At 41.1% G+C, this 22,393-nt stretch overlaps 10 protein-coding genes and 1 non-coding gene across 12 annotated transcripts; 4 read left to right on the top strand and 7 right to left on the bottom strand.

Annotated features, from left to right (window-relative positions):
- Positions 1–118: 118 nt before the first annotated feature.
- Positions 119–2,031, bottom strand: LOC135341699 (stabilizer of axonemal microtubules 2-like). Its single transcript, XM_064538359.1, has 2 exons — positions 1,870–2,031; positions 119–1,592 (listed from the first exon to the last, which is right to left on the bottom strand). Exons 1-2 carry the CDS (start codon positions 1,914–1,916, stop codon positions 224–226), a joined length of 1,416 nt encoding a protein of 471 aa, XP_064394429.1. The 5' UTR covers positions 1,917–2,031; the 3' UTR covers positions 119–223.
- On the top strand, positions 2,009–4,156 carry LOC135341702 (solute carrier family 35 member F4-like). Its single transcript, XM_064538362.1, has 4 exons — positions 2,009–2,517; positions 2,718–2,937; positions 3,209–3,334; positions 3,611–4,156. The coding sequence occupies exons 1-4, from the start codon at positions 2,024–2,026 to the stop codon at positions 4,055–4,057; spliced, it is 1,287 nt and encodes a 428-aa protein (XP_064394432.1). The 5' UTR covers positions 2,009–2,023; the 3' UTR covers positions 4,058–4,156.
- On the bottom strand, positions 4,129–9,573 carry LOC135341700 (probable proline--tRNA ligase, mitochondrial). 2 transcript variants are annotated; one of them, XM_064538360.1, is made up of 12 exons: positions 9,364–9,572; positions 9,126–9,303; positions 8,802–8,875; positions 8,475–8,552; positions 7,926–7,998; positions 7,189–7,299; positions 6,368–6,461; positions 5,954–6,065; positions 5,394–5,473; positions 5,055–5,202; positions 4,668–4,835; positions 4,129–4,377 (listed from the first exon to the last, which is right to left on the bottom strand). In XM_064538360.1, exons 1-12 carry the CDS (start codon positions 9,538–9,540, stop codon positions 4,261–4,263), a joined length of 1,410 nt encoding a protein of 469 aa, XP_064394430.1. In that variant the 5' UTR covers positions 9,541–9,572; the 3' UTR covers positions 4,129–4,260. The 2 variants fall into 2 exon arrangements, 1 of the variants encoding a protein (XP_064394430.1); XR_010396596.1 differs by lacking the exon at positions 4,129–4,377 and having other exon boundaries at positions 4,764–4,899; positions 4,953–5,202; positions 9,364–9,573.
- An 11-nt stretch (positions 9,574–9,584) lies between these two features.
- LOC135341692 (uncharacterized) lies at positions 9,585–12,098 on the top strand. The gene has a single exon (XM_064538350.1). The coding sequence runs from the start codon at positions 9,780–9,782 to the stop codon at positions 12,024–12,026; it is 2,247 nt and encodes a 748-aa protein (XP_064394420.1). The 5' UTR covers positions 9,585–9,779; the 3' UTR covers positions 12,027–12,098.
- Positions 12,099–12,208: 110 nt separating this feature from the next.
- Positions 12,209–13,931, bottom strand: LOC135341709 (N-alpha-acetyltransferase 50-like). The gene is made up of 6 exons (XM_064538370.1): positions 13,845–13,931; positions 13,698–13,791; positions 13,605–13,647; positions 13,296–13,415; positions 12,778–12,844; positions 12,209–12,464 (listed from the first exon to the last, which is right to left on the bottom strand). Exons 1-6 carry the CDS (start codon positions 13,916–13,918, stop codon positions 12,293–12,295), a joined length of 570 nt encoding a protein of 189 aa, XP_064394440.1. The 5' UTR covers positions 13,919–13,931; the 3' UTR covers positions 12,209–12,292.
- On the top strand, positions 13,827–16,868 carry LOC135341696 (uncharacterized). Its single transcript, XM_064538355.1, has 11 exons — positions 13,827–14,844; positions 14,903–15,053; positions 15,108–15,271; positions 15,431–15,585; positions 15,651–15,731; positions 15,776–15,893; positions 15,947–16,015; positions 16,075–16,196; positions 16,290–16,397; positions 16,445–16,588; positions 16,649–16,868. The coding sequence occupies exons 1-11, from the start codon at positions 14,011–14,013 to the stop codon at positions 16,746–16,748; spliced, it is 2,046 nt and encodes a 681-aa protein (XP_064394425.1). The 5' UTR covers positions 13,827–14,010; the 3' UTR covers positions 16,749–16,868.
- Positions 15,326–15,399, top strand: Trnan-guu (transfer RNA asparagine (anticodon GUU)). The gene has a single exon. It is a non-coding gene; the product is annotated as a tRNA-Asn (tRNA).
- LOC135341706 (uncharacterized) lies at positions 16,704–17,996 on the bottom strand. Its single transcript, XM_064538367.1, has 5 exons — positions 17,742–17,996; positions 17,615–17,689; positions 17,464–17,550; positions 17,167–17,352; positions 16,704–17,109 (listed from the first exon to the last, which is right to left on the bottom strand). Exons 1-5 carry the CDS (start codon positions 17,935–17,937, stop codon positions 16,862–16,864), a joined length of 792 nt encoding a protein of 263 aa, XP_064394437.1. The 5' UTR covers positions 17,938–17,996; the 3' UTR covers positions 16,704–16,861.
- A 282-nt stretch (positions 17,997–18,278) lies between these two features.
- On the bottom strand, positions 18,279–19,275 carry LOC135341710 (uncharacterized). Its single transcript, XM_064538371.1, has 5 exons — positions 19,000–19,275; positions 18,857–18,934; positions 18,736–18,804; positions 18,593–18,682; positions 18,279–18,503 (listed from the first exon to the last, which is right to left on the bottom strand). Exons 1-5 carry the CDS (start codon positions 19,211–19,213, stop codon positions 18,376–18,378), a joined length of 579 nt encoding a protein of 192 aa, XP_064394441.1. The 5' UTR covers positions 19,214–19,275; the 3' UTR covers positions 18,279–18,375.
- A 188-nt stretch (positions 19,276–19,463) lies between these two features.
- Positions 19,464–20,632, bottom strand: LOC135341711 (uncharacterized). The gene is made up of 4 exons (XM_064538372.1): positions 20,467–20,632; positions 20,222–20,377; positions 19,772–20,056; positions 19,464–19,643 (listed from the first exon to the last, which is right to left on the bottom strand). The coding sequence occupies exons 1-4, from the start codon at positions 20,576–20,578 to the stop codon at positions 19,618–19,620; spliced, it is 579 nt and encodes a 192-aa protein (XP_064394442.1). The 5' UTR covers positions 20,579–20,632; the 3' UTR covers positions 19,464–19,617.
- A 180-nt stretch (positions 20,633–20,812) lies between these two features.
- Positions 20,813–22,258, bottom strand: LOC135341722 (uncharacterized). The gene is made up of 4 exons (XM_064538386.1): positions 22,098–22,258; positions 21,853–22,008; positions 21,405–21,689; positions 20,813–21,183 (listed from the first exon to the last, which is right to left on the bottom strand). The coding sequence occupies exons 1-4, from the start codon at positions 22,207–22,209 to the stop codon at positions 20,957–20,959; spliced, it is 780 nt and encodes a 259-aa protein (XP_064394456.1). The 5' UTR covers positions 22,210–22,258; the 3' UTR covers positions 20,813–20,956.
- Between the last annotated feature and the right edge of the window lie 135 nt (positions 22,259–22,393).

The raw sequence follows: 22,393 nt of genomic DNA on the forward strand, positions 1-22,393 counted from the left end.
AATTATAAATGTGTATGTGTACAGCTATATATATGTAGCTCTATAGTGTATAAGCTTTGTCCAGACAGTCATATTGAGTATATAACTCACTCGTACACATGCACCCATAAAACTAATGTTGAATGAACAATAATTATTAATTATTGGCAAAAATTAAAAGCTCAACTTCACTACTGCTGCACAAAATAATTACTGAGACATTCAATCAAACACAGCAAGCATTCTAAGCAACAGTCTCGACAGGAATCTTTAGAACGTCTTTTCCTGGTGAAAAGAATTTGTGTCCAGTGGCACTGTCCTCGTGTGAATAGTCATAACCAGGGTGCTTGTTCACGTCAATGACCAGAGTAGCTCCTGGGCAAGGTTGGTAGCCAAATCCAGAGTAGCTGTCTCCATAGCTGGTCCTGCCGTCCATAGCACAGGACTTGCTGTAGACTGGAGCTTGAGGCTTCATTGAGGCAGCTTTAGGAGAAAACTCCCCAATGTAATGAGCTCTGGCAGTCGAGATACCATCAAACTTATCTGTTGGGGCCGTGTATCTTTTCTCCAATCGTATCGGAAGTGTTTTCTGAACATCGCTCCAGGTCCTATAATCATTGCCGTGTGATGTAACACCTTGAAATGGTGCCATCTCTTCTCGTTTTTCGTTAGGCTTGAAGCTCTTTGATCTAGCAAACTGACCGTAGATGGGAAAGTCATCTCTGTATGTGGAGTGGACTGAAAACTTCTCAGATGGTGAAACATACACGACTGGTGGTCTCAACACTTTGCTTGGTAGCTCCCACTTTGTATAGCTCATACGACTTGTCGTCTTGCTCTCAAATGGTTGATCTGAGGCAGTTTTATTTTGAGGTGGCTTGAAACTTAGGGTAGGCTTGGTTCCAGAAGGTGCAGTGAAGTCAACTCTGTTAGTTGTGTCCCCAGAGAACGTTTTATCAGAGGGCGCATACACTTGCTTGGGTCGTTGAAACCTGGCCGGCATTGCAGGAGGAGTAAAGCTATTGCGATAACTAGATACACCTTCGAAGGGTTGATCTGAAGAATTCGCTTGATGTTGTGGCTTTAAACTTTTTGGTGGCTGGACGCTTCCATAATCGATAAAATCGGTCTTCACAGTAGTTATTCCAGCAAATGGCTCTCTAGGAGTTTCGTACGCATTCTTTGGCCCGTAGCCTTCTCTTGGTTGAAGCGTATGCACAACATACTCCACAGTGTTTGTAGTTTTATGATCGAAAGGCTCGTTGTTATCGTTCCTTGTTTGAGACGGACGTATTTGCTTGGCTGGTACGGCCCACTTTCCTTGGTAGAGCGTTTTGTACTCGGTGCTGCCGTCCATAACTCCATCTGGTGGCCTATAGGTGACCACAGGTTTAGGAGGAGGTGGTGTGATGGGGTGACAGACATAGTCGTTTCGATTTGTTGTGTTGCTCTCAATCTTGGCATCATGAGCTATAGACTTTGGTTTTGGACGGAAGCTTTGTCTTTTCTTGGCTTGATAGCGCTTGAATTGCACTGAATATTCCGTGAGAGAACATAGTTGGTTAGACGTGCTCATGATCCTGGGTAGTGGTTTGTGAGGACACCGATGTCGCCTGTAAGATTAAAGAATAGGTTGCTGTTAGCACTCATTCACACTTGTGGAAAAAGAGTACCAAGTGTGATAGCATGCATTGCATTGCATTGGATGGGTCCGGGTATAGCTAGAGCTTGCATAGCTTGTTGATGTACACAAGCTATTTACGTATACATGTAGTGTACACGCTAATACATGCAATGTACAAGCTAAATACAAGATATACATCAATGTACAAGTTGTTTACAAGCTAGATATTATTATTACTGTTATGGATAGATCTAGTTCCCACTTACCCACAACTGCAGATTTGGCAGATGCACAGCAGCTCTTTTGCAGCCATAGTGATTGCAGGGGGGGAGAAGGGACCACTGATGCTACTATAGACCACCCACAGACTCAGTGCAGAGAATACTGGACACACACAGCCTAGCCGGTGTATGATTATCCATGAACAAGTTGCCAAGCAACAAACGTGTGACGAATAGTAATGTGTTAGTTCTTCAAACGACCTTTCCCAATGAGTCAGCAAACTGGAAAAAGAAAAAACCAGCAAACTCGATTATAATGCAAGCAGCCCAGTATCAAAGTCCTGTCTACCTAAATACACAAGAAGGTTCTACTGATTCTGTTGTCAATAGAGATGAGCCTGTTCCAGTGGTGGACACCGAGAAAGGGTCCAGAATGCTCCTCCGAGAGCCAAGCCAACTCACCAACAGACGAAAGCTGATGATTGGCCTGGTGATTGTCCTGGTTATTGCTTGTAGTTGGGTCGGAGCCACTCAAACAGCCAAGAGCTCGTACATGAACGGTTTCTCAGCCCCGTACTTTGTGACCTGGTTCACTACATCCTGGATGATCCTCGTCTTCCCTCTCACTGCTCCACTCTATTTCCTCACTGGTAGAGCCAAACTCAACACGGCAGGAGTTAGCCATCTTCTCAGGTACTTATATCTTTGATCAAAAGAAGGTTGATGGTCTAGGATGTGTTGTAGAAGCTTGCTTTAGTTTACCTACCAACATACACAATGTTTACTAACGACGGTCTGTTCTATTCGGTTTCTAAAAGTTTTGTATAGCTATGAAGATCATTCAGTGTAATTCTAATTCACACACCCTCCCCACATCATGTACCCACACACAGGCACAGTGCTCAAGTGTTCTCCCCACAAGGGCTGACATTAGTGAGTTTCCTTACTTCCACTGTCCTCTTCACCTTGATCTGGGCTGGTACCAACTACATGTACTCCCGAGCCCTTATTAGCACTCATCCCACAGATGTGACTGCTCTGTTCTCATCGGCCCCAGCTTTTGTGTTCCTACTCTCTGTGGTGGTGCTGAGGGAACCACCTCTCATTCTCAGGGTAAGCAAAGAACAAGTATGAACATGCCACCTTACTAGGATGCTGCAAGTTGATGTCTCTTGGTTGAATTTTAGGCAACTTGTCCTCCGCTATAATGGTACGATAACATAATTGTACAAAGTTGTGTAACTGGGATAGCCAAACCTTTGCCTGACATTGGTTGTATTTTTATACGCTGAATTATAAGCTAGTTGCTAAAGATAGTACACCATTATGACATCATGAATAGTATGTTGTTTGACTGCATCGTAATTGTTTTGATATCGTGCAGTTTGGTGCAGTGCTGCTTGTCATCAGTGGAATCACTTTGTTTGCCTATGTGGATGGATTCGAATCAGCCAACGTAGTGGGAGTGGTGTTATCTGTTGGGTCTGCCTTTGGAGCTGCTCTGTACAAAGTAAGTAAGCGCATATGGTGTCATTTATTCTCTCCTGAATTTGTACTAGTACTGGGCCAAATAAGTATTTGGTAAAGATCAGTAACCCAATATTTCCCTCTCAGGTCCTCATAAAATGGCGTGTTGGTGATGCAACTCTTTACCAAATAAGTATTTGGTAAAGATCAGTAACCCAATATTTCCCTCTCAGGTTCTCATAAAATGGCGTGTTGGTGATGCAACTCTTTACCAAATAAGTATTTGGTAAAGATCAGTAACCCAATATTTCCCTCTCAGGTTCTCATAAAGTGGCGTGTTGGTGATGCAACTCTTTACCAGATGAGCCTCTTCCTCTCCACCCTGGGACTATTCAGCACCCTCTGCTTGTGGCCCATCCCTCTAGCCTTGCATCTCACAGGTGTTGAACTCCTCACCAACATACCCTGGGGCTATCTATGCATCAGTGCACTGCTCAGCGTCATATTCAATTTCAGTATCAACTTTGGAATTGTGTACACGTTCCCGCTGTTCATATCTCTCGGTACTGTGATGGGAATACCATTGAGTGCTGTGGTGGATTCTCTGTTCCGAAATGTGGACTTTTTTGACTGGAAGTTCCCGGCGACGGACCTGATTGTGGGGGGCTTTATTCTCATGCTGCTACCCCCTGACGACTCCCAGTGTCTGCAGAAAGGTTGTGTGAAGGCTGTCTCTTGCAAGAGTTGTCAAAAACAGACCAAATAGACTTCATAAACACATTAAATCTTATTGCTTTTGTGTGCAATAACCTGATCATAAATAATTTTTTTATTGCTTTTTGTGTGTAATATTTTTATTATAATATCACTGAACCATGGAACAAAATTACAAAAATGAAATGAATAGTTTGTACAAACTACAGCTACTGTAAGGCATTCTGCTAGACTGATAATAAAGGCAGTTTCTCATTACGAAACTGTCAAGTATGAAGTTTTGATCATGTCTAGGAGTGTTTCTTTGTTGACTGTGTGGGAGGTCCATTCATAGTCTCCTTGGATACTCAGCTCATAGTGATCCTCGGGAGTCTGCAGAGAAATTATCAGTATGATTACATTAGTTCATGGGCTGTGCATAATTTTGGCATCCTTTAACAAACACTCGTGTGCATATTAAGCATTTTGGTAAGTGACTGGGCATATACATTTGTACTTTCAAAACAAAAACATGAATGCTGTAGCTCAAAGAGAGGTCTACTACATGACATGTTTAGGCCACAAACTAGTACCACTCAATAAATCAATCGTTTTGACCAAACAAAGCATTTTCATTCATACAATGTACTATAGTACTAAATGACCATCAAGAGAACGCTCACCTTTTTGCCGACAACGACAGTGATAGGATAGCCAGCCAACTCTGTGTCCCTCCTCCTAGCACCCAGTGTGAGGTGAGTCCTGTCCTCCAGCACCACCTCCCCTGGACACACACCCTCGAGCAAGGCACACAGCTCCTCACACACTCTCATGAGAGGGTCCGATGGGTCCTGTTGTGGAGGACACACTTTGATATCATGCAGGCACTGCTACAGTCAGACCGGACCATACAACCTAGCCACAAAACCTTTTAGAGCTATTTACAAAATGTCAAGTTAATGGCATACCCTGTGAAATGTATCAAGAAGCGAATCTGTACGTCGTGATGTAATCAACTCGTAATAGAGCTCTTGAAGAGAAACATGAGGTAGAAAGGGTAACTAACGTACATGAACGTATGGAAGTACACAGACGTGGAACGGTGCAATGGGACGAGGCCAGATGAGTCTCTCCCCACCACCTCGCTCGCAGCCCACCTCCAGAGCAGCTGCCAGTAGTCGAGACACTCCAACACCATAGCAACCCATCTCAACCAGTCTGCACATGTATAAGAGCTAGGTGTAGGTAGTAGTGTTATAGAATGCATTAATGATTATACTCTGGTTTGGTAAAGACATAGACCTGGAGAATGTGTAAATAACTGCCCTTGCACGATGAAATGTCTACCAAGTGATATCATTCCGATGATGAGGTAGAGTAACTGTAGCAACAGCTTACAGTATAGTTACGTTTTATTCCCGCCAGAATCCTTGTATGTGAGACCAAATGCAGAGGAGTATTTTGTTCCCAAGAGAAAAGAATGGGCGATCTGCACATGACGATATCGATAACAAAACAATTCTGGGCATCACATTAACAAAGAGCGTGTTTCTCTAAACCACAAAGAATCAATGGTGAAGGCATTGGCTCTGACTAATGGAGCACCTATACCTAAACAAACACTTAAACAAACAGTAAACATTATCGTACATAGGAGACTGCAAGTGTTGGGATGCATGCAATTAATGTCTTACATCTGTACCCCTGAAAAACACGAAATATTCCACAACACAATCTGAACTTCCTAAGAATAATAACCTGGAACCATTGTACACACGTGTGGTTCCTAGGAATGCAACGCTCAGCCCCCACACACATGTACAGTCATAATTAAGAGTTCATGATGACAAAATCATGACTGTATAGTATAGTGCTAGTTTCAAAGACAGCTGACTAGAGTTAGTATTGGAATGCTATGACTCCATTAATTGATTTACATCACCCGTGCAATGATGGCTAATGACATCACCTCAATTCCCTTGCATGAGTTCAGGTCACAGTGTTCTCCTTCTTGTGGGCAGTTTGGTAGCTTCGAGGAGTGCATGTCATCAAGCAACTCTCCACTGGCCCCCACTCCACACCTACAGCCAGAGGGAGGAAGAAATATTAAACAGTATTTTGCTTGAACAATTATCTCGTAAGGTGTATTAGCCCTATATAAACCATGCCAGTCTATCTGGAACTTATACTAATCTGGAAGTTATACTACAAGGCTAGGCCTGCAAGAAGTACCTTAGCACAACTCAATTCACCCATAAATTTATGTCTCCCAAACGTAATAATTATTCTTTAATTCAGGCGATTACGGCTGACGAGAAAGAGGTCCCAACTGGATGCAACCACAATAGTGGTATAGCTAGGGTACTGGCTGTGGCAGACTCACCTCTGACAGGTGATCAGAGTGTCCATTCCTATAGGAGAGGGGAGGTGATACTCGTGCGACAAGTTGCCTCCAATGTCACCAGTAGCCGCTTGCACTACAGGGAGGGAGAAAGCACACATTATCAACTAACTTAACCACCTCCACCAGGACCACAATTTAAACAACATTAACTGAGGGTGAGTTTCTCCCTACAACTTGTATGGGACAAAAGCTTAGCTGGCACCACTTTACGTGTGTAAGTTCAAAACTCTATTAGGCCAAACAGTTGAAGTGCTTAACAAAGTATCCTACAATTAAGGCAGATTGTGTGACGATGAATTAGCGGTACAAGGCTACAGTATAGAATTACCATGTATGCACATGGTGGTATAATACCTTAAGGTTGGTATTATTGGTGGGTACTAATTTTAGCGGTTTGCTGAGATACTGCATTTGGCGGGTACTAATTTTAGTGATTTGAAATGACTAGACTGGTATTATTCTCTAATTGTACGTAATGCTGACGTGTTTGTATTATTAGCGAGTGGTTGATTTAGCGAAAAAATGTCAATTCGCTAAATTCGCTAAAATAACAACCCGTTAATAATACCGACCTTAAGGTAACTGATATCGCTGACACACGACAACATTACATTCTTAAAGCCTTAGAATTGCAAACAAGTTACTTCACGTAAGCATACACGAAATGTAACAACAGTGCCGGTAACAGATGGTATACAGTGAGCCTTAGAAGTGCTTGAGCTATGTTTCTGACCATGCACAGGCCACAAGAAAAAACAGCCCATCCAGGCAGTCTGGCTCAGTACACTATATGGGTTCACCTTTTAGTGCAGGGAGCTGGAGTTGATTGAGCAGCAAGTTCTCGTATGCTTTGCACACTTGATGATAAGTGTCCAGTGATGCTTCTGGTGTCCTATCAAATGTGTACAAATCTGGAGAGATAAAAGCAACGAAAATTAATAAGCCTCGAAAATAAATGCACAGTCACAAGCATGTACGTAAGTACTTACTTTGTGTGAACTTTTATTTGAAGTTTATTGACGAGCATAATACGTACATGTGTTGGTACAGCTTTTGACAATAGTTGAATGGTTATCTATTGAAAGTTAAGTTCCTTAATTGCTAGTTGTGTGTGCTGTATACATTGCAGTGCACACACAAGGACGATCAAACAGGGTTATGATACACCAAATTGTTTTTCAGTAGAGAAACTCACTCCAATCTTGAAATGCACTACATGTATTTATAACAGATGATATTCCATAGACTAACACAGACTAACACAGACTAACACAGACTAACACAGACTAACACAGACTAACACAGACTAACACATCATTGCATATACTTGGGTGATGTACAAAACTTGCACCAAGTTTTTTTGCACAACAAAACTCCAACCATGTGTCACAAACAGAGGAGGATGATCCACACCTCACGTCACTCTACCAGCTGCTAATTGCTTTAGCTAACCGTCTCCACAACAAATACACGATAATTAAATCATCCAAAGACCTGACATTGTCTAGGACTGTTTGTGTACACAAACTAGCAGTACCTTTCATCCAGAACTCTCTACACCTGAGCAAGCCATACTGCGGTCTCTCCTCGTCTCGAAACTTTCTGTCAAGCTAGAAAAAAAATAATGAATATCCTGGTGACATCATTGTGCAGCTGTGTGATCACATCATATAATATGAGTGCAGGTACACCATCATCCAGATCACCCTGTTACTAAGGTTACTACGTGTATAGGGGGCCTACATACCGTATAGCGTGTAATTTTCATGGGGTAAAATATTCGTGATTTTCGTGGTTGGAGGTCTGACCACGAATATTTTACCCACGAATGAAGTGACCTTGCCTGCAGTGCAAGCAGCAATCACGAAAAAAATTACCCACGAAATGTCTCAATATTGCTGAACCACGAATATTTTGTCCCCCAAAAATTACCCGCTATATGGTACGCGTAGCAATTCATTATGCAAACTCCTAATTTCCTAATTTGGAAGCTAATGTACATGCAAGTGAGTAGGAGGCACTCTAAATACATCTGTCAAACTATGATCAATTTTAGTACAAATGAATGTGCATAATTATATTATACCTGGTAGAGCCTGAGTGGGAGCTGCCTGTAAGACGATAGCTCTTGTTTGACTAGGTCCGTCACAGACTCTTCGTGTGTCTGCATGAATGGATGATACACACGTTGGCATTCGGGAATTATCTCCTATTAATCTGTATATACACCAGGGGGGGTCTCCACATTATGCACACACTGCATTCTTAGTATACTGTTGGTAATTCAATCATTAAATTGACCAGAGAAGACCGTACAATGTGCAAACATTTTTGCAAACTAGATACCACCACAAGCACCCACTTCAATGCAATTTCAGGGAAATTTATTTAAAGTTGAGGGATAACCACTCACTGGTCCGAGACAGTAGTCCGTGCCCCTCCAGTCCTTCAACCTGAACAGCTGGTGGCCGACCGAGTCCCAGCGACCTATCATGTGTATAGATAGTCACCAAGATAAACAATACATAACCCCACATCTGTTATTATTGTAACCAGGTATGCAATTAAGATAACTGTGTAACAATGGTAAACTTATAAGAGTACACTGTTTACGTTTCCATTAAAATTATGGGCTACTTGGCGCAGTGTTCAATATTACCAAAGTCCTAAAATTCTTGCACATACTTTTTTTCCAATGCGCAAACATGTAAACAACAATCCAATTAAAATGTCCCACCTGTCTTCTTCCAGAGTGTAGCTGGTGTGAGGAAAGGCATTGCCATTTTCTGGGCTCCGATACGTCCCATGGCGGAGTGCACTAACTGGGAGAGCTTGTCAAGAGCTCGCTGTCCCATCGGGAGAAAATGGTAGATCCCAGAGCAAGACTGCCGAATCAGACCTCCTCTCAGCATTAGCTAGAATCAGTAATGTCAATAGTATTCACTTGCATCACATGGTCTGTCATGTCTGTCTACCTTGTGACTGGGATTGGAGGCCATCTGCACTTCTGGCAGGTCCCTGGTAGGTAGGAAAAGACTTGAAGTTGTTGCCCATCTCTTATACTCCTGTGCATGTGATGTAGAGAAGCTTATTCCTCTCTTCCTCCCTCTCTTTAGGTGCTTGCAAACACTGAACCTTGATGCTGTCCACATGGCTGTTTAATAGCTTGGAGAGGGGCGGGGCTAGCTCCTCCACTACATTATATAGATACAAAACACAAGCTCTGTGGTTAGTTTCACTAATTATATAGATGTTTTGCTTGTAAAAGTCTTGTACAAAACACAAGCTCTGTGGTTAGTTTCACAAGCAAGAGATCCCCTAGCTAGCTAGCTCTAGGCAGTCTATACACAGTTGGCAGGAAAGAACAGTGGAAGATATAAGGACCATCACTATGATACGACCGCTGATTCTTCAGCTCCTGACTGTTTTCGTTGTTGTGTGCAGCCAGGTTCAGGACAAAGACAAACTCTACATTCTTATACTAGCTCCGTTTTCAGGAGGTAGGAAACCACCTCCCATTTTCTCAAGAGGCCATTCTTTAGTCCCTGCAGTGCAACTTGCAGTGGAACACATAAACAACTCAACTCACATTTTACCCAACCACACTCTGGAGATAATTGTTGGAGATTCAGCATGCAATTATGGTACAGAAACTGCAGTTCCCTTTGTAAAACACATTGCTGCTGGAAACAAACAGGTTCTAGGAATAGTTGGACCAGCTTGCACTGAAGCATCGTTGTTTCTGGCGAATCTAACGCAGAGAAATAGGTATGGAATTGTTCAGGCCATGATGGCAACGTCGAATGTTTTCGAAGATCACCAAAGATATCGACATACTTTTGGAATGGTTTCGTCGTTTAATGTTTTGGTAGACAAGTTTTTAGAGCTTTCTGAGCGTCGAAACTGGACAAATGTAGTTGTCTTCATTGACCAATCAAGAAAATTTTTTCTACAAACTTTCAAATCACTACAAGAGCGTGCTGTGAACACTAGCGTAACGATAGAATGTTCATGGCGCCTTTCAGCTCCAGATTATGTGGATCGACCTCTCGAAGAACTGAAAAATAATCGCAATAGATCTACTCGAGTGATATTTGCTATCATGAGTGCTGAGTCTGCACGTCATGTAGCCTGTCTAGCTGACTTCAAAGGCATTAAATACCCGAATTACCAATTCATATTTGCAGATCGATCCTTGAACGGTTCTCTTGCTATTCCTGGAGGCAGCTTCACTTCTAACGGAATGAACTGCACTAAAGATCGGATAAGGAGAGGACTAAACGGTTCTATTATGCTACGGTATAGTTTGGATTCGATTTCATCTGAAACTTTTTTGAATGGAACAGCAGAAATAACAGTTGGTGAAATGAGGAACCAGTACAGACAGAAACTGAAACAGTATGCACAAGAACAACAACTAAGCGAGGACCTAGCGGAGTCGACTTATGCCTATCCTTACTACGACAGTACATGGGCAATGGCTATGAGTATACATCAGGCGATACAAGAAGTCGGTTCCTTTAACTCAAGCAATCCTCTCTTTCTGAATAACTCTGATGGAGCCGAATTGATACGCCAGAAATTTGAAGATCTTTCATTTCAAGGAGTGTCAGTAAATGTCAAAATTGACGAAGCTACTGGTCATGTTACAAATGTGGTTGATGAGTATCAAGTGAATGGAAGCAAAGAAATCACGGAGAACATTTCGTACATTGAAGACAGTTATCAGCATGAATATACGCATCTTCATCCTGCCCTCGTGGCGGTCCTATTATTGCTGATGTTGGCTGGGTTTGTGGTGATGCTCACGTTGCAGCTGGTCAGTATCCACTATCGAAATTACTTCAGTATCAAGGCCAGCAGTCCTCGCCTGAACCACTTCATTTTTTTCAGCTGTTACCTGTTACTGATAGCGATGTTGATAGATACTATCCAGCATGGTTTTCTCACAGAAGAATTGTCAGAGGGAAAGAAAATAGCTGCTGAAGTGTTGTGCAATATTCATGTCTTCTTATTCCCCCTTTCTTTATCAATAATCATCAGCACAGTGTTTGTTAAGTTATGGCGGCTTTATAGCATATTCAATCGGTCGTTCAAGAAGCAAGTTCTAATCTCTGACAAGCATTTGGCTCTAGTGATTCTTGCACTGCAAGTTTGTGTGATTTTCCTTTCCATACCATGGTTAAGTGTTGATGATGCTCGCTTGAAACTCGAAGTGATCAGTTTCAATATAATCGAGAATAAGAAACAGTTTGAAAGTACATGCTCAACTGATAGGTGGTTTGCATTTCTACCTTACCTGTTTGTTCTCATAGTCACTATGCTCTCGTTCTGTTTGGCTTACAAGAATAGGAAAATTAGACAAACCGAGTATCGTTCAAAAGAGACAATTGTGTTCACATATTTATTTTGCTTGATGCTTGGAGTTTTTGGTCTACTGTTAATTCTGACTCTCCTCGTGGATCTAACTGTACATTCAACATACTTTCTAAGCACAACACAGTCGTTGTGTGTAATACTACTGTGTAACATTGTACTGTTTTTGCCACCGATTTATCCAATTCTAAGAGGGAAAGATGTCAACAGCAAGCACCCTTTCATCAGTGGAAGATTGAAACAACTGTTTCACTTGACGTAGCTTTTTGTTTTATGATCTGCATCACCTAAACTTATTATCATGACTTTTACGCCCCGAATATGTGTATATACAGTGCTTTATTTGAAAGAGTCGCTCTTCAAAGCTTAATTTGTAGTCTATGCATGCGGATGAATAGACTATTGTGGGTTATGGGATGCTATTACATGTATAATTATACACTATTCATGAATGACAAGAAATATTAATTAATTGTAAGGAATGTGTACAATGTACTTTTAAGGACAGAACAAAAACACAAGAGTAATTCACAAGCCAGCAGAGTCTAGGGGTAAACCTAACGGTCCTTTAAGGTCCTTCTGGAGCACATAAGCGTGAGGGGGATCGATACGTTTGTAGTACTGCTCCTTCGTGTCAACCACTTGAAATCCAAACTTCTGATAGAATTCCAGTGCATCGTCATTGCTCACCTGTACGTGTCTGCAGTGGGTAGTAGTTACTTTGAAAACACAGATAACACAAGTGGTTATACGAAACTTTGTCTTTGTAATGGCAATATAAATTCTATAGGGGAGCGTACTTTGACCTGCATTAAAGAGTCTCCTATTCAGAAAAGGGACTATATGGAGAGCAACAGATAAAGCATGTATAGGCTGCCAGGACAATAAGAACTTCCTTCAGGACACAGTCCAGAGATCAAATGTTAAAGTATTATTATAAGCTAATCAAATTGGTTAAATGTTTCCACCCACTATCAAAAGTTATGCGTGGAATTCATTTGTACTTAGCTTACAAGTAGATGTTGTCGATGTTCCCACTGTCCATAGCGAACTGTATCACATGCTCAAGCATTAGCCGACCTGTGGAAAGCAAAATACAGAGTTCCTGAACAAAAACTGAGTTATGGTGGAGACACACATGTACCGTACTGTTCACTACAAAAACATTTCCACTGTTAGAAAAGCACCCACTTTTAGCCCACGCTTTTTCAATTTGGCTGGAAATAAATCACTGTAATGAAAGCAAGTATACAGACAAACTTCAGTGGAGGTAGTCATACACACATGTACACAGTAACCATTATAATCACTAGTGCTACAGATTCTCAGGGGTCATTGGGCAAGAGCAATGAAGCTCTATACTAAGTATGCATAAACCAGTGTGGTCTGTACACACAACTCAAATGACCAGCACACAACAAAAGGTCAGAACAACCAAACACTAAAAACACTTTTTATTATACGATACTATACCTATAATTATACTCTAAAGGCAATCCCTAACTCTAAGAATGATATAATAACATCTCACCTATTCCCAGCTGTCTATAGGGAGCCAGCACTCCGAGAGTCATGATGTAGATCTTCTTCTGATCTCCTTCAGTCTCCACGCGACAGCACACTGCTCCAACCACCACGTCATTGAAATAGGCTACAGAAACCACATAACACTTTTTAGCACTTTTTGCTGATTTCAATGCACTCCCACACACAACACAGTCAATGACGCAAATAAATGCAATAGGAAAAAGAATACGTAGCACAGAGGACCACCGACTTTTCACAGTCGCAAAATTAAAAATAAAGCACTATTCTAAACGTGATGAATCATTGCCAATACCTAATTTTGCCAGCTCTCCCAAATCCAGCACATCTTTGTAGAACTGTATAGAATTAAGTTGAGTGAGTATTTCTGTACTATTGCACCCTATACCTTATCTGTGTATGTGATCGGGAAGACGACAGCATTGAGTTTTTTCAATTGTTTTATGTTGTGAGGAGTGATGTCTCCCAGCTCAGTGGCACCTCTGCAGGACAGTAACTGTCACCATCAAATATACAAAATACCTGAGCATCTAACCTGGACGTAACAGGCATTTTCTGTTGTATAGACTTGATTTCCTCTTTCATCCACCTGCTCCAAATAGTGCACATTTATTGCATGTGGCTGCTGAAAAGAAAAGTGGGTGGGGCTGCTAAATCTAGCAGCAGAGCTTGTGTGTGTGAGCTGGAAAAAAGCTGAGAGTATGGAAAGCTCTTATCTGGATAGACTACTTGAGATCTGGGACCTCGATATTGAAAGCTGCTCCCATTTGTTGCAAGATCCTGAGCTGAGCCAGGCCAAGGAAAGCAAGCCCCCAGGCACTTCCTTGTGTACCTCCTCCCAGACACTCGATACCTCACACAGCAATGGTGACAGTGTGGATACACAGAAACTGAACTGTATTACAGATTGCACACTCAACAAACCGTTGCACGCTTTTTCACGACTAGACCTAGTGGATGATGTAGAAAGTTCTCGCATTCGATCAAATTGTCCAAGCTGCTGCAACGATAATGATAAGGATGCAAACTGGTGTATACACTGTGGCACTGCCCTTGTTAGCAAGCGTTTTGATATGAACACTCCTCAAAATCTACACCAAATGTCCATAGACATTGATATACCACGGCTTCTCCTTGATGCCACATCATGCGACATCTCTGCTTCTCCTGATGAACTTGAATGTACAACACTTTCCTCAACTAGTGGAAGTCTCAAACCCAACGATAAAAGCAGACAGACCACTATCCAAGAATCGAATCATATTTCCAAACTTCAACCAAGTCCGCAACAGACACACACTCGTCACTGGAATACATCCAGTACTTACATGTGGAGAAAGCCAAGCTCTCTAGACACGAGGAAAAGCCATTTCAAGCATCAATCAGATATTCCAACATGCAGCAAGGAGCCAATTCAAGACCAACTTGAACACACTGTAGCCTCCTCCATTCCACGTTTGAATTTGAGCAGCATCACTCAGATTAACGCTGATGGCTGCTTATCAACAAGACGTAAACTGTCAGCTAATATAAAAGTGAATGCTCAATCCCCATGTCATGCATGTTTGTTAATATCCCCTCCATATTTTGTAGAAGTCCCAATCACACGATTCCCTCTCGCCACTGGAGTCACTACCAAATGAGATCCTCCTCTTCATTGCGTCACTCCTGAATGAGAAAGACCTCGTCAGCTGCATGTATGTGTGTTCCAGACTCTATTTGATTGCGACTGAAAGCTGTTTGTGTGAGTGATTTTTGCTAACATTTTTGCAGAGATTTTTTTTATTTTCGTTTGCAGGGAAGAGGGTGACCATGACGAAAAAGCAACTTGAACAGAATCACCTGATGTCCTTAGCACAGCAATGCACTTGCTTGGAGATTTTAGTGATTGAGAAATGCTCCTTAAAAGCAGAGCCTAATCTGGATCTCAACACCTTCTTCCAACGACTGCCATTGTTGAAGGTAGGTCTAACATTTAGGAATAGCCCCCTAAAATTTGAAGCACTGCCCAAGAGAGCACTTGTGGCGCAATTGGTTAGCGCGTTCGGCTGTTAACCGAAAGGTTGCTGGTTCAAGCCCAGCCAGGTGCGACTTGATTTTTATTTTTTTTCTCTTTCTCAGCACCTACAGTGTGTGTTGACTGATTTTGGCTGCAGAACAGGAGACATACTTCTTTTGAGCGCTGCACTGAATTACCCACTTCTCAATTCGATAGAATTTGATTGGATTACACTATCTGAAGAAGCCATTCAAAGGAGTATTCAGCTCATACCACAGTGAGTGTTGTTTGTCCTACATGTATAAATTTAAAATTTAAAGTTTACATGTTTTTACACAATAGGTTGGAAAGCGTATCGATTCGGCAGCCTGGGACCATCTCACACAAAACGCTCAATCTCTTATTTGCTCATCACAACAAATGGTGATCAGTGTCATAATTATCCTTGCTATTAGTACTGCGTGCAGGTTGAAGTACTTGAATATGAGAGTGAATGACCACCTAACTGTTGAGAAAATTCTTATAGCTACTGAGTACTTTCCAGTCCCCAATCTTCAAACATTAGCCATGATTACCGTTAATCAGGTGAGTTAAATTAAGCTACTCACAAACTCATGAACTATATATAATTTTATTAGGCACACTTCGTTGACAATCTACAGCAAGCCTTCCCCTCTCTAGAGTGCCTAAAGATAATTCAAGATACAGTGAGTAGCAATAACTAATATAATATATAGTCTGTGTTTCACGTTTTCCCTATCATCAGTTATCTACGGAAATAACTGCTCGTCTCTCATCAGTACCTCTGCGCTCGCTTCATCTGCAAGTGTACGCAATGAGTGATTTAGTGACATGCTGTAAGGACCTCTCTCGTATGTCTAGTCTGCGGTGAGTTTCTTATCATTACATAGATCTATAATTATAGCTATACATTATGCATGTGCTCCAATAAACATTCCATTGCTTGTTTATTATATGCAGTGAATTGTGCCTGAACTGTGTTGATGACGATGGGGTGGCCATACTTTGCAATGGGCAACTTTCACTTGAAACACTTGACTTAAGCAACTCATACATTACTTTACTAAGGTACCTATGCAGTGTGAAAGTAACCCTCATAACGTTAATACAACCAGTCTGTCAAGAATATCGGAGAGCTCCTTCAGCCAAGTTCTGAGGTCGCTAAAGTTAAATCATTGTCAGCGCATGAGGAGACCAGGAACTACTGCAATGGCAGACATTGAATCATCTATACTTTCTCTTATTAGAAACTGCCCAGAGTAAGTTAACATAATACTGCTAGCTGTTTTGATTCACTGCTACTTTTTCCCACCATTCAGGCTACGTTTTATCGAGATGATGGAACTACTGTCAATTCAGGTACATGTAACTGACTTTCTGAAGAGAATGAATAATCATACTTGCAAACTCATATTTTGAAAGATACCTACTATAGGCTAAACCAACTATTTTTGTACTAGTGTAGTAAATAATCACAACTAAAATTGTTCAAGAAATGTTCTCTATAGTTCTTTCTATTCATGAGAATTACTTCACTCATTCTTGCTCATATCCAAGAGCTCCTTTATCCAGCCGGTGTTATAGGTTGGTGGAGATGGGTAGTTGTATTTAGTCGGGGCTCTGGTTGGGTGTATGTATCGCTGAGTTGGAGATGGGTAGTTGTATTTAGTCGGGGCGATGGTTGGGTATATGTACCGCTGAGTTGGGAACTGGGAAATTCTGTTAGTAGGAAATCCATTCCTTGTTGGTGCTCGAATAGCATCAGACAAGGTATTGCGTACTATAAATGTACAATGTCATGTAAAATACATAAATAAGAGTAGATTACAAAACTTACAGTCGGTAAAAAATTGATCACGAGCTTGATCTGCATCTGACTTCTGATGTTTGTTCAAAGGTGTACGTGCTTTTATCAACTCACTTGCTCTATTGTTTATCTCACTAAGAAGATCAGCAAAAGTTTGTTGTTGGTGTTGTTGTTCCTCCACTTTATCAGTCTCCTCAAATTGTGAGTGAATATTGCCTGGAAGAATAGAGCAAAATAGGTACACTTGCATGCTTTGAATAATATTGTCTGGAATAGAGCAAAATAGGTACACTTGCATTACTTTAATGGTATAGTGATCGAACTAACCAAAAAGTTGTCCGAGTGATTGCTCTTTAACTTTAGCTTCTTCCTTGTTTTCTCGTGGTGAGGGAAAAGTGTTTGGAATAATATTGTCTGGGATAGAGCAAAATAGGTACACTTGCATTGCTTTATGGCGGGTATATAATAGTGAACTAACCAAAAAGGTTTCCAAAATTTAATGATTGCTTTAGACTAGCTTCAGCTTCATCTTTGTTTTCCTCTTTCTCTGAATCTGTGTAATTCATTCGAATGCACACACTTATCTAGCTGGTACAATTACTTACTGAGCATTGAATCAAGAATCAGTTTGGAGGCTTGTGCAGCAACTTGCTCCAGCACTTTTACCTCAGCTTTTGGATAACTGGGCCATTTCAAAATACTCCAAGGAACAACATTGCTTGAACTCAAAATTGGTACAGCATAGCTGCTGTAAGCCAGAGTAGACAGCACAAGAATCGCAGAAAAACTAGGGAACATCATTTTTTTAGTGGTCAGTGTTGGGCTTAGCTTAATTCAACTGATATTGTCAACTAAAATCATCCTTTTTATATTTCATCTCAGTCAGGTTGTTGTAGAACAATTCTCTATACACAACGTTTCCAATAACAATAACAGTGACTGAAAGTTTAAATTAATGACCAATAACTAATCACGTTTGTTTGTATTTCAATGCCTGAAAGATTTGTGTTTCAACATTAATTTTATCATAATAACGTATACAAGGTTAATAAGAAGTATATATACTGACAATAATAATATTATGACTAGATATATGTGGATATGCAAACTCATTTGTCTGCTTCTAGTACCATTCATGTTGATCATCATGCCCACACACAAACGATATCATAATGAATCCTAAAAATACTATAATTATCTGCTATACTATCAGTTCCAACTAGTATTTGCATGTTTATATTATTGTTCAGCTTTGAGGGCCTTCAGTAGGTTGTTAAACAGCTGCATACTCATCTCAGTTGGTGGCTGAGTGGACGACTGGGTTGGATCCATAGGGGGCGGTTGGGTTGTAGTGGAGCTCTTCATGCCTATAATTATATATTATACAGTATAGAAATGTGATACTCATAGCCCATAATTAACATTCTATATAGGTATCTTGTATGCATGCACTTACTTGGCCATGGGAAGCTGATTCTAAATGAATCTGGCTGCCCTTTCATTCTAAACAAGGCTTGCAGCAAAGCCGTTCTGTAGGAATTCCGTCCTGTAAAATATGCGTGGTTGATACACTGTACTGTAAGTGCAGCGTCTGCCTACCATTGAGCTGTTCAGAAGCCTCTTCGGCATTTGTGCCTCTAGGACTGATGTTGTACGTTGGCTTGCTATCTGCAGGCATACAAATTGTCACATATGCACTTTCATTAAATCAATTCATTACCCAAGAATGACCTGATCAGATCCTGCGCGTGATAACTCTGCTCCTTTAACTGATTTTCTCTTGGCCACGAATTCCTTTCTGCAAACATGGAATTAAGTTACATAAATGTCGCATTACTTTATTTTTATTTTTTCCAGACTTACTTATTGTGCTGAGAATTCTTCTCCAGTTCTGCTCAACTGCCTCCTCCCCTCCGTATGCAGGAGAAAACCTAAATATATTTCGTATACCCCTCTGCAGCCAATCACGTGACTCTTCGCTCGCTTTGTCAATTCCTTTTGGAAAAGTTGCAGGGAGGGCAGTACTGCATGTGATAGCAGCTACCAGCAAGATGATTAGTTGATAACAATTGGTCATATTCGATTTATCATTCAGGTAACACTTATAGGTTTGAATTGAATAATGTACAGGCAAGGAGAATTTGCTTTTATTTATGTAGGTATGAATGTTGACACTATCTTGCCACAGAATAAACATGCATATTATTCTTTCTGCATGAGACTGAAAGTTGACTTCCATATTATGGTATCTGAATAAGCAAAACGTTTTTATCCACCTGCTATGTAGTTTGTCATTGGTGTGCTAGTTTTTCATTTCTATTAGAGAGTTTTCAAGCATCCTAACAAAACCTTCAATTTTCAGTATACACAAAATCTTTATTGTGTACAAAATATTCATAATGAAACATATAAATCTACAAGTTATAAATCATATAGCTACTTAGTCCAGCATAAAGTATTTTCTTCTATCAAGCAGCTTGATTACTTTTTTGTGAACCTCCACTTGTCTGCATGTGCATGATTTGGAAAGATTGTAATTAAATCACATGCATGCATGATACAATTATGTACACCTCACTCATAAAATGAGAATCTAGAAAGTTTCATGTAGATCTATATGGGCAATCAATACAACCTTTTTTAAAACACTGGGGCGAAGAGGGCACATCAGAACAGCAGTCTCCAAAGAAGAAGCACTGTGCATCACAATGACACCTCCCTCCAGGAACGTAGCACTCTGCCTGGTCACTATTAGTGCAAACACAGCAACCAGGAGAGAGATTTGCATCACTACACGTCACGCCAGCTGTGGTAGCACAGGTGCAACCTAGTTGATTGTCGGTGGTGGTTGGAGTGGTTGGAGAGGCAGTGGTGGTTGGAGAGACAGCTGTGGTGGTTGGAGAGGCTGTCGTGGTGGTACCTGGGTATAGTAGAAGAGATTCGAAAATCATTATAATTATGCACATGCAATGTTTCCCTGAGGCAATAAATATGTCTCCATGCATACATACATACCGATGATGCATTGTAAACTATGTGTATATAGTGCATGTACATGTGCATGCATGTATACCCTAAGCCTTACCAGGTGCAAGACAACCAATGGCCTCAATGTCTTCGCAGCAGTCACCAAAGTCATGACAGGTGACATCGCAGTAACAGCTACCCTTGGCAATAAAACAGTTGGTGTTCCCAGAAATGCAACACCCATCTTTATACCCAGCTCCAGAACATGTTGTCACTACATTAATTAGTGTTTCTTATTGAAACTTACAACATTCAATTCAATTTGTATTTATATGGTATTTCTATAGCTACACAGAGTCTAACCGGTTTTCTGTTGAAGACGAGCATTTTGTCGGATGGAAAGAGACTGAGCACATTGATAGAGGGTGATGGAGAGGAGAACCAGAGTGAACACTGTCCTTCTTGGCAGCTTCATAGTAGATACTGTAGCTATTTATGACTGAGGTTATTAATGAGGGGGACCTGATGCATGAAAGCGTTTTTATGTACATTTGTATCTTCTGTTATCCTCCACACCTTATCGTACTAGCTGCCATGTTTCCAAATCACCAATAAAACCATTATTCAATATCCTGTTGGAAATCCATTTTACACCATGCCACACCTTATTTTGAGGTGTTTGTTTCAAAATCATGTTGTGACAAGTGAACACAGTGAAACTAATCATTATAGTAATCATTCATCATATTTGGAAAAACTTCCAAAAACAACACAGTACTAAATGCGTTTGTCTACACACATTACATGCAGTTATTGTTCGCCATGTTTTGCACTAGCTACTTTATAGTTTACTTCAGTTTAACTTCTTCTGAATGTGTTCAAGCTCATCAGCCATCACCTCCCAGCGATGTTTGCTTTCAACTGCTTCCTGAGACATGGACATCAACACACTGGCCAGATTCCTAGCTGCTAGGTCCTCCATTGTGGCTTGGGTCCGACGTCCTCCTCTGGCCAGCTGTGCTCGACCAAATGGATATGTTCTGACACTCTGACCTCGGACACGGCTTTGCTCAACAACAGCTGCAGAAACACATGTATACACGTAGTTATTTGCATTGTGATCTAGCTGAGGGAATGGAGGAATGTTTTCCGTGTATACTGCACAGTGTTACTTACAATTTATAATGCCCAAACTATTTTAATACTGGTATAAAGGATTCGTATACAGCTTCATCATATAGTACATGAACTTACATGCAGTACAGGTGGGCATGTAGATCTATATGGGCAATCAATACAACCTTTTTTAGAACACTGGGGCGAAGAGGGCACATCAGAACAGCAGTCTCCAAAGAAGAAGCACTGTGCATCACAATGACACCTCCCTCCAGGAACGTAGCACTCTGCCTGGTCACTATTAGTGCAAACACAGCAACCAGGAGAGAGATTTGCATCACTACACGTCACGCCAGCTGTGGTAGCACAGGTGCAACCTAGTTGATTGTCGGTGGTGGTTGGAGTGGTTGGAGAGGCAGTGGTGGTTGGAGAGACAGCTGTGGTGGTTGGAGAGGCTGTCGTGGTGGTACCTGGGTATAGTAGAAGAGATTCGAATCATTATAATTATGCACATGCAATGTTTCCCTGAGGCAATAAATATGTCTCCATGCATACATACATACCGATGATGCATTGTAAACTATGTGTATATAGTGCATGTACATGTGCATGCATGTATACCCTAAGCCTTACCAGGTGCAAGACAACCAATGGCCTCAATGTCTTCGCAGCAGTCACCAAAGTCATGACAGGTGACATCGCAGTAACAGCTACCCTTGGCAATAAAACAGTTGGTGTTCCCAGAAATGCAACACCCATCTTTATACCCAGCTCCAGAACATGTTGTCACTACATTAATCAGTGTTTCTTATTGAAACTTACAACATTCAATTCAATTTGTATTTATATGGTGTTTCTATAGCTACACAGAGTCTAACCGGTTTTCTGTTGAAGACGAGCATTTTGTCGGATGGAAAGAGACTGAGCACATTGATAGAGGGTGATGGAGAGGAGAACCAGAGTGAACACTGTCCTTCTTGGCAGCTTCATAGTAGATACTGTAGCTATTTATGACTGATGTTATTAATGAGGGGGACCTGATGCATGGAAGCGTTTTTATGTACATTTGTATCTTCTGTTATCCTCCACACCTTATCGTACTAGCTGCCATGTTTCCAAATCACCAATAAAACCATCTTTACACCATGCCACACCTTATTTTGAGGTGTTTGTT

This window comes from Halichondria panicea, chromosome 9, assembly GCF_963675165.1.
Source record: "Halichondria panicea chromosome 9, odHalPani1.1, whole genome shotgun sequence".
NCBI classification, from domain to species: Eukaryota; Metazoa; Porifera; class Demospongiae; order Suberitida; family Halichondriidae; genus Halichondria; species Halichondria panicea.

Bases quoted from the DNA above. Each gene is read 5' to 3' on its own strand.
- LOC135341709 (XM_064538370.1), bottom strand. From the start codon at position 13,918: ATGTGCACTATTTGGAGCAGGTGGATGAAAGAGGAAATCAAGTCTATA. The intron at 13,416-13,604 runs GTATTGGCAATG...TGGTTTCTGTAG, and splicing joins GGGAGAGCTGGCAAAATTAG to CCTATTTCAATGACGTGGTG. The intron at 12,465-12,777 runs GTAAGCTAAGTA...TACCCACTGCAG, and splicing joins AACATCGACAACATCTACTT to ACACGTACAGGTGAGCAATG.
- LOC135341706 (XM_064538367.1), bottom strand. From the start codon at position 17,937: ATGATGTTCCCTAGTTTTTCTGCGATTCTTGTGCTGTCTACTCTGGCT. The intron at 17,551-17,614 runs GTTAGTTCACTA...GCTCTATCCCAG, and splicing joins AAATTTTGGAAACCTTTTTG to ACAATATTATTCCAAACACT. The intron at 17,353-17,463 runs GTTAGTTCGATC...CTATTCTTCCAG, and splicing joins ATCACTCGGACAACTTTTTG to GCAATATTCACTCACAATTT.
- LOC135341702 (XM_064538362.1), top strand. From the start codon at position 2,024: ATGAACAAGTTGCCAAGCAACAAACGTGTGACGAATAGTAATGTGTTA. The intron at 2,518-2,717 runs GTACTTATATCT...ACCCACACACAG, and splicing joins GGAGTTAGCCATCTTCTCAG to GCACAGTGCTCAAGTGTTCT. The intron at 2,938-3,208 runs GTAAGCAAAGAA...GATATCGTGCAG, and splicing joins AACCACCTCTCATTCTCAGG to TTTGGTGCAGTGCTGCTTGT.
- LOC135341710 (XM_064538371.1), bottom strand. From the start codon at position 19,213: ATGACCAATTGTTATCAACTAATCATCTTGCTGGTAGCTGCTATCACA. The intron at 18,805-18,856 runs GTAATGAATTGA...GTATGCCTGCAG, and splicing joins TCTGATCAGGTCATTCTTGG to ATAGCAAGCCAACGTACAAC. The intron at 18,504-18,592 runs GTAAGTGCATGC...ATATAATTATAG, and splicing joins AATCAGCTTCCCATGGCCAA to GCATGAAGAGCTCCACTACA.
- LOC135341692 (XM_064538350.1), top strand. From the start codon at position 9,780: ATGATACGACCGCTGATTCTTCAGCTCCTGACTGTTTTCGTTGTTGTG.
- LOC135341699 (XM_064538359.1), bottom strand. From the start codon at position 1,916: ATGGCTGCAAAAGAGCTGCTGTGCATCTGCCAAATCTGCAGTTGTGG. The intron at 1,593-1,869 runs GTAAGTGGGAAC...TTAATCTTACAG, and splicing joins TGCCAAATCTGCAGTTGTGG to GCGACATCGGTGTCCTCACA.
- LOC135341696 (XM_064538355.1), top strand. From the start codon at position 14,011: ATGGAAAGCTCTTATCTGGATAGACTACTTGAGATCTGGGACCTCGAT. The intron at 15,272-15,430 runs GTAGGTCTAACA...TCTCTTTCTCAG, and splicing joins AACGACTGCCATTGTTGAAG to CACCTACAGTGTGTGTTGAC. The intron at 15,586-15,650 runs GTGAGTGTTGTT...TTTACACAATAG, and splicing joins AGTATTCAGCTCATACCACA to GTTGGAAAGCGTATCGATTC.
- LOC135341700 (XM_064538360.1), bottom strand. From the start codon at position 9,540: ATGTGGACAGCATCAAGGTTCAGTGTTTGCAAGCACCTAAAGAGAGGG. The intron at 7,999-8,474 runs GTATAATATAAT...TTTTTTTTCTAG, and splicing joins TCCCACTCAGGCTCTACCAG to CTTGACAGAAAGTTTCGAGA. The intron at 5,203-5,393 runs GTAACTATACTG...ATACATGTGCAG, and splicing joins GATTCTGGCGGGAATAAAAC to ACTGGTTGAGATGGGTTGCT.
- LOC135341711 (XM_064538372.1), bottom strand. From the start codon at position 20,578: ATGAAGCTGCCAAGAAGGACAGTGTTCACTCTGGTTCTCCTCTCCATC. The intron at 20,057-20,221 runs GTAAGGCTTAGG...TACTATACCCAG, and splicing joins CATTGGTTGTCTTGCACCTG to GTACCACCACGACAGCCTCT. The intron at 19,644-19,771 runs GTTGTATTGATT...ATGCACATGCAG, and splicing joins GCCCCAGTGTTTTAAAAAAG to ACAAGTGGAGGTTCACAAAA.
- LOC135341722 (XM_064538386.1), bottom strand. From the start codon at position 22,209: ATGAAGCTGCCAAGAAGGACAGTGTTCACTCTGGTTCTCCTCTCCATC. The intron at 22,009-22,097 runs GTTAGACTCTGT...TGATTAATGTAG, and splicing joins TCGTCTTCAACAGAAAACCG to TGACAACATGTTCTGGAGCT. The intron at 21,690-21,852 runs GTAAGGCTTAGG...TACTATACCCAG, and splicing joins CATTGGTTGTCTTGCACCTG to GTACCACCACGACAGCCTCT.